The sequence below is a fragment of the Ornithodoros turicata genome, chromosome 3 (assembly GCF_037126465.1).
Source record: "Ornithodoros turicata isolate Travis chromosome 3, ASM3712646v1, whole genome shotgun sequence".
Lineage (NCBI taxonomy): Eukaryota > Metazoa > Arthropoda > Arachnida > Ixodida > Argasidae > Ornithodoros > Ornithodoros turicata.
In genome coordinates, this window is record NC_088203.1 from 59087006 (window position 1) to 59095268 (window position 8263).

Here is an 8263-nt window from a genome sequence, read left to right on the forward strand (position 1 = left end):
GGCAGAAGCGAAGCGTCAGAAGCGAAAAGCTGAGAAGCATCGTTGTTTAGCAGCGCCAGCTGAGACGAAGTGTAAGAAGCGAATAGTATCTAAGATCTATGGCTACTGGTCTTCAGACCTCATCCCAATCCCTTAAAGTGAAATGTTAAAGATGAAGGACAAAAAATGCTTGCAATCAACCTTTCATAACATTTAAGAACGTTGAATAAGTCATTCCTTACATAAGAGAACACAGAAAGGTGACATGTGATAAGAAAACGTACAAAACACACAAGAAGCACATAAGAGAATACATCTAACGCTCACGCATTTCCGCCGCATTATTCGTCTTTTTTTTCATTAATGATTTTTCGTTGGTAAATATTAATTAATGATTTTTATGGGATACCTTCTCAATATCACTGTCAGTTATCACGAACTTGAGTAAATTCTTATACTTATTCTTGCACGTACTTGAGTAAAAGCGCTTCATATCGCTGGGATAAAAAGCGACCCTTACTTTCAAGCTCAGTTTATTCACGCATCAAAAGTGACGCCATAAAGCTTAAATTAGATGACATTCACATCAGGAAGTGGCAAAAACATTGTAAGAACAAATAGTGTTAACCGCATGATTCTAAGTGGCGTAGTTTTTAAAAATTATAACTCAATGGCACGTTTTCTGAGGCACCCTGTATAGGCCGGTGGTGGTGGTGCTAATGTAAGCCGACCCACCTTACGTCTAAATCATGTCCCAAACAATATTACACAGCCGATGCATCGGGCGGAGTGCTCATAACAACATCGGCATCACCATCACTTGCTGTCTCCAACTCCACAGCTGCAGATACATTGCTAAAGCTGCTGGGTCCCAAATCCACGTCGTGTTTGGCTGCGAACCTTCGGAAGACTTGCCGTAAGAGACCCACTTTGAGGACATTCCGAGGCGGTGTTCTGTATTCCACACCAAGGACGATGATCACGCTAATTTGCTCCCATAGATGTTTTCAGCACTTCCTCCGGTATCATTATAATTTATCCTGTCTGTTTGTCCGTGTTACTTGCGCTCTCAGTTCAGAAGTACTCTCAACTCAAGCAACAAGGCCAACTATAACCGAACTCAGCAAGAGAGCTCGATATTCGATGCCCGCATCATATTCGATGCTTTGCTTCCGTGCCTACGTCGATGACGTCAAGTCCAGACGAAAATGGATGTGCCATGATAGGTTATTCCTCAAAGATGTGGTGGGACTCAACGTTCGAGCTTACTACGACGAAGCACATTCGTGCAGTCAGGAGGACGCGACTACAGTGCTTTCCATAGGACGTGGCAGTGAACAGAAGCTGACCCTTCCGTCGTGCACTGCGGACCGACGTCCTTTCTTCATACGAGACTGCGAAGAAGCATTCGCGTCAATGAAGGACACAATCCTTGCGACAGTGTCGTGGGATCAATTTTTGGACATTGGGTGTGGAGCCGGAGATCTCACAAATTCTGTCATTAAAAAGTGGGGAGGCCAGTGCCGCACGATTGTGGCAACGGACACATTAGATGAATTGATCAGTGTGCTCAGAAAGAATGTAATAGATCGAGAGGTTTTGTACGAGCACTTAGACATTGAGAGTGATGTCACTCAAGCTATAGAAAGATGGGGAAGGTTCAGGAGAATTTTCTCGTTGTGCTACATGGACCGGGTGAAAGATAAGAGAACTGCATTTAAGAATGTGCGTGAGCTTTTGATTGACGGCGGAGACTTCTTGATGTTGTTCGTGGCAGACTCCAATTTACAGTCACTCATTTCTGAAGTAAGGAGGAGTTCCAAGTGGATCCATTTAACGAAGGTGAGTTTTCTGGTGAGAGAGAAAGAGAGAAACTACAGGGTAGTGAGAGAGTTCGTTGTTCGTAGTGCAGTAATTCATACAAAAGCTTGCGAAATCAAAAGCTCAACAAATTATCTCCATCGAGGAGAACCCGTGCTTGTAATGCGCCACCTGACGTTCAAATAATTTGGTTTACGTTTTGTCGTTACAGGATTTTGATGATACCTTACCCAGACCGGATGAGCTAACAGATCCTGTGCCTCATATAAGTGAACTCCTGAACGATATCGGCATGGAAGTTACCACGTGTACGTCAAAGGAGTGCAGCTGGACTTGCAATTCCACGGAAGAGCTGAGGGGTTAGTCAGGCACCGTAATTTACTTTGCTTTGTTATTCTCCCTGTGGCATTATTTACCGGAAATTTTTCATAAATTAAGCCATAAACCTGTAACCTGATCATCTTCAACAACATGCTTTGTTGGGCTAGTTAGTAATTCATTGCTAGACCGGGAAAAAAACACAGCGCGAAACAGACAACCACGGGAGGAACATGAGACACACATAGGCGCTGAGTCCAAGTGAACTTTACTACACTGAAGGGTGAGCAGCAACAGGAAAGAAACAGGAAAGAGCAAAAAAATGAAAAGCAGGTAGATAAGAACAACCAGAACAACTTAAAAATTTACTAGACAACCTAGTTCTTCGCCTGTTCAAGCAACCGCCTCTCACCCGAGGCAAGCGAGATAGGTGTATCGCTGATACAGAGAGAACCTTTTTTTTTCGATAAAGAAGGCCTCCAAAATTTCACGGGCAAATTTATCTCTGGTCCTGCCCAGAATCCTAATTGATTTAAATTCGGTGGTACATTTGCATTTTTTACAGTGAGTGGTAGGTGCAATTTGTCCGTACTTTTTACTTTTTTTTTTGCTCCCTAGCTCTGTCATTGATACATCTGCCTGTCTGTCCGATGTAAACTCTACCACAGGAGAGAGGAATTTCGTACACGACACTTACGCGACATTCCACGTAAGGCGACATATGTTTTTTACCACAGCTCTTCACATCAACTACAGGACCGTTGACTTTCCGGCAAAGGGCTCCTAGTTTCCAAGGGGCCGAGAACACCAAAGGAACACTGAACCTGTTGGCCACCTTCTTCATGTTGTGGGTTACCTTATGTATATAGGGTACAACTACAGGTCTGAAGGAATTCTGTTCCAAAGCCAGTCTGCCCCTTGGAGTTCTACCCTTGAACTTCTGCAACAAGGCCTCCGCGACAGCCAAAAGAACCCGGTCAGGAAAACCCGCAAAACGCAACCTTCCCAGCTGATCATTAAAGCTGTCCAGCACACGACCTACTAGATTATAACGACCATGTCAGGCGCTCCCCTTCTATGCGCCGCATTTTTGGAAAGTAGCGGTGGCGCTTCTGATCGTCCCAGTTATTGCTTCCTCAACTTCTACAATACTTTGTGCTTCAGCTTACCTTAGTATTTCTGTACAAGCGGTGGACGTTCCACAGATGTTTCATTCTGAGGTTGATTATCATCATCATTCTACGCGTTTTCATAGGGGCTATCGCTGTCGTCTGCTACGGTAGTCGTACACACGCTTCTGCGCGTTCAGAATTTAAATTTCCATCGTCCAATCGTGTTGTGCCGATCAGTAGCGCCCCTGGCGGATCGTGCGGACAGGCTCCTCATAGGGTTTTCTGCTTGTGACATGGTCGTTATAATCTAGTAGGTCGTGGTCCAGCATAAGATGGGGACAGGACCTGCTTAGCGCTGACTCCAAGCATAGCGATGCTATAGCCCTCTTGACAGTCTTAGAGTGCGCAGAATCATATGGCAAGATGTCCTTTTTGGTCCTTGGCCTGTAGCGCCAGCACACATTTTCGCGCTCCCACATGATTTGAATGTCCAGAAACTGCAGGTTTTGACGTTCGGGCAACTCACAGGTAAAGGAAAGTCCCATTCCCATAGCTCCAAACAGCCCCACAATCTCCGCAGCGGCTTGGCTATATTGGTGATCACCTTGGTTTTTCAGAACGATTAAAAAGTCATCAACATATCTAAAACTCTTAAAAACAGCACTTTTGTCAAAGACCACACCAAGGTTTCACACCAAGGACCACACCATTTTTGCTAAAAATATATTGCACAATACAGGCGCGACACAAGACTCAATACAAATACCTTGGCGCTGTATATAGTAATGCTCGTCAAAAGAAATAAAAGTGGAGCTTAGATAAAACTGCAAAAGTGAAAGGAACGATTCCACACTCACGCCTGCCGTATTTTGGAATGAGACCACACCATTTTCTTCAATACATTCTCTAACAGAAGCAAAGAGCTCTCTATGGGGCACAGAGTAGAACAAATCTACGACGTCTATAGAGAAGACGTACCCCACCTCGTCTTCTCTATACGTCTTCCTACGTCTTCTCTATAGACGTCGTAGATTTGTTCTACTCTGTGCGCAAGTTAGAGAATGTATTGAAGAAAATGGTGTGGTCTCATTCCAAAATACGGCAGGCGTGAGTGTGGAATCGTTCCGTTCATTTTTGCAGTTTTATCTAAGCTCCACTTTTATTTCTTTTGACGAGCATTACTATACAGTGAACCCTCGTTATTACGACCATGGTCGTTCCCGAAAATTTTGGTCCTAATGCGGAATTGTTATATTAACGGGTGGGATTTGCAGAGGTTTCACTGCATTGTTCCCCAGGAGTATGGTCGTAAAGCGCGTATGTCAGATTATCGGGGGTCATATTAACGACGGTTCACTGTATACAACGCCAAGGTATTTGTATTGGGTCTTGTGTCGCGCCTGTATTGTGCAATATATTTTTAGGAAAGATGAACCGTAACCTTGGTGTGGTCTTTGACAAAAGTGCTGTTTTGAAGATTTTTAGGTATGTTGATGACTTTTTAATCGTTCTGAAAAACCAAGGTGATCACCAATATAGTCAAGCCGCTGCGGAGATTGTGGGCTGATTGGAGCTATAGGAATGGGACTTTCCTTTACCTGTGAGTTGCCCGAACGTCAAAACCTGCAGTTTCTGAACATTCAAATCATGTGGGAGCGCGAAACAGTGTGCTGGCGCTACAGGCCAAGGGCCAAAAAGGACATCTTGCCATATGATTCTGCGCACTCTAAGACTGTCAAGAGGGCTATAGCATCGTTATGCTTGGAGTCAGCGCTAAGCAGGTCCTGTCCCCATCTTATGCTGGACAGCTTTAATGAACAGCTGGGAAGGGTGCGTTTTGCGGGTTTTCCTGACTAGGTTCTTTTGGCTGTCGCGGAGGCCTTGTTGTTAGAAGTTCAAGGGTAGAACACCAAGGGGCAGACTGGCTTTGGAACAGAATTCCTTCAGACCTGTAGTTGTACCCTATATACATAAGGTAACCCACAACGTGAAGAGGGTGGCCAACAGGTTCGGTGTTCCTTTGGTGTTCTCGGCCCCTTGGAAACTGGGAGCCCTTTGCCGGAAAGTCAACGGTCCTGCAGTTGATGTGAAGAGCTGTGGTAAAAAAAAACATATGTCGCCTTACGTGGAATGTCGCGTAAGTGTCGTGTACGAAATTCCTCTCTCCTGTGGTAGAGTTTACATCGGACAGACAGGCAGATGTATCAATGACAGAGCTAGGGAGCACGAAAGGTCGTTAAAAAGTACGGACAAATTGCACCTACCCACTCACTGTAAAAAATGCAAATGTACCACCGAATTTAAATCAATTAGGATTCTGGGCAGGACCAGAGATAAATTTGCCCGTGAAATTTTGGAGGCCTTCTTTATCGGAAAAAAAGGTTCTCTCTGTATCAGCGATACATCTATCTCGCTTGCCTCGGGTGAGAGGCGGTTGCTTGAACAGGCGAAGAACTAGGTTGTCTAGTAAATTTTTAAGTTGTTCTGGTTGTTCTTATCTACCTGCTTTTGCTTTTTTTGCTCTTTCCTGTTTCTTTCCTGTTGCTGCTCACCCTTCAGTGTAGTAAAGTTCACTTGGACTCAGCGCCCATGTGTGTCTCATGTTCCTCCCGTGGTTGTCTGTTTCGCGCTGTGTTTTTTTCCCGGTCTAGCTCTGATCATCTGTTTTGCGAACACACATGATCCTTTATCATCGTTTATATCCATTTGTAGTTTCAGCATAGGGCAACCCAATCTGCATATAATGTTCTATGTCCTGATTAATGAAGGCTCGCCTGGGGCGAGTCGTTGTTGCATTGTTACTTTTGGGTCCAGCCACAACTGTTGTATGTATTGCACGTCCACACGTCCATGAAAGGTCAACACCGCAAACGTTGTGCTATGAGTTTGAAATATGGCGAAAAAGCCAGACAGCGGCGATAGTCAAGCACGACATCTTGATTGTGCGTTAATTCCGTTAACATAGTATTACGGAGTTTTGGTCTCCCTTCTCCCTTTGGTCTCCCTTCAAATCCGCGTATTGATCTTTCGCCTTTGGGCTAGGATCTTTCGCGGTGGAGGGAGGCGAAAGGGAGCCGGTCCTTCATATTTGGAGAAGGGCCCCTTGATAACGCGGTCCGCCCCTGGGTGGGCCGTGTCTTTGAACGCGCGGCCGATAACAAGGTCGTCGGGGCAGTACCGCTTGCGGTGCTGTTCCGGGAAGATCTTTTCCTGATTACGGAGTTCTGTGGCATCTGTGCTTTAGTGGGGCATCCGCGGAGGCAAATGGGAGCCGGTCCCTCAAACAGTGGAAAGGGCCTCTTGATAACGCGGTCCTATCAAGCGGTTGTCGGGGCAGCGTCGCTTGCGGTGCTGTTTCCGGGAAGATTTCTCCTAAAATCTGCGCGAAGTATGACGCGTAAAAACATTGTTTTTTACCAATACACAGTATTACGCCACAGTATTGACAGTTTTCGGTCGACATACCAAGGGACAGGAAACACACTTACCCTCTTAACATTCACTCCTAGATGTTTTTCACATACTCTCAACAAATGACCGAGTATATAGCAGCACACACTAGAAAGTAACTATACTTAGGTTCTTAGTTTTCTGGTTTTATGATTTTTTTAATTCGGCGGGTAAAAATCGGGTCCTACACACGGGAACTCGGGGAGAAATGGGGCGCTACGATCTCTGTTTGATGTGCCGTCGGGGAATTTTCGGGTGAAATGAAAGGCATATGAAACAAGCCAATGCTGTGACACTAGGACAAGAATCTTTATATTTCCGCTGGGGTCTGGGTCAGTGAATGACCGAGGTATTAAAACACTTGTCCGAGCTCCTTAAAAGTCCCCCCTCCGTTTTTCTCCTGCAGGAGGGTATTATAAGAGGAGGACAAAGAGGTTTTCACAAATAGCTCTCTTTTGTGATCATGATTCACTTTTCCGATACTTTACCTACAACCACAAATTGAAGCATCCCAAGGATTTCGGGTACATATCGGGTTCCACCCGAATTCTTGAAAGCTTGTTCGAGGAAAACTATCGTGAAAAATCGGGTTTAACCCGAAAATGAAGAACCCTACGTATACTGCGGCTGGAATTTACAAACTGACAACTACAAACAATTGACAAACACAACACAAGCCTCAAAGTTCCTAAGAACATGAAACATCTAAATGTGGCAGGGGTAGAAAAAGTCAGGCTGCGGCGGGAATGAACACCGTCCTCTTGATTACTTGCACCTTGAGGCTTCTGTTGTGTTTGCCAGTTGGTGTGTTCCAGCCTGAGAATGGTTATTTTTCATTGTGTCGACTAGGTGTATGCGTATTTCATGAGTTAGTGCAAAATGCTGACACACTTTTCTTTGTGTGAGACGCGTTCTAGAATTGGTGCAGTGTGATGAACGGTGTTTATCGAGCACTTTTTATCAGTAGCTCAATCCGTTTTCTTTTAAATTAGATGCGGTGATCGCATCTGCAGCGTTCCTGTACCACATGCCGATTGATCAGCGCGAGCCGTTCGTTAATGACTGCGTAATGACGGCCGAAAAAGAACTGCCTAAAGAGAACGGAAGATATTCAAAGTTTTGTTACAGCATACTTGTAGCACACGCAGTACGTCCTCCAGCGATCTTCCAAGGGCTTCTGTGAAGTATGGCGGCTACGTGAATTCACAAGGAATCTAGAAGAATTTGTGTGGATCACTCGCGTAGATCGATAGTAGTCCCTATTAAAACATGGGTACATGAATGTGCTTGTTTGTGTAAATGTTTGTGTAAAAGCACGTTTTGCACACTGTCTCAAGGCAAAGCGTATATAGGCACAGCATACGGCATAGACATTCCGTGGATTTTATTCAGTGGACCATACCACAGGACGGGGGCTGACTTTATTCTGTGAGCTAGACCACAGGACAGGGGCTGACTTTGCCAGACCACAGGATAGAAGGAGCAGATTATCCCTTACAAAAACTGCTGATGAGTTACTGTTGTATAGTCAATGCTTTTTGACATCACACGCATCAGAAATGCTAATGTATTTCCTAGCGAGC

At 45.0% G+C, this 8263-nt stretch overlaps 1 protein-coding gene across 1 annotated transcript; it reads left to right on the forward strand.

Annotated features, from left to right (window-relative positions):
- The first annotated feature begins 770 nt into the window (after window positions 1-770).
- On the forward strand, window positions 771-7962 carry LOC135387155 (juvenile hormone acid O-methyltransferase-like). The gene is made up of 3 exons (XM_064616513.1): window positions 771-1821; window positions 2012-2159; window positions 7673-7962. Exons 1-3 carry the CDS (start codon window positions 955-957, stop codon window positions 7861-7863), a joined length of 1206 nt encoding a protein of 401 aa, XP_064472583.1. The 5' UTR covers window positions 771-954; the 3' UTR covers window positions 7864-7962.
- Window positions 7963-8263: the final 301 nt, after the last annotated feature.

Bases quoted from the DNA above. Each gene is read 5' to 3' on its own strand.
- LOC135387155 (XM_064616513.1), top strand. From the start codon at position 955: ATGATCACGCTAATTTGCTCCCATAGATGTTTTCAGCACTTCCTCCGG. The intron at 1,822-2,011 runs GTGAGTTTTCTG...TTGTCGTTACAG, and splicing joins AGTGGATCCATTTAACGAAG to GATTTTGATGATACCTTACC. The intron at 2,160-7,672 runs GTTAGTCAGGCA...CTTTTAAATTAG, and splicing joins TTCCACGGAAGAGCTGAGGG to ATGCGGTGATCGCATCTGCA.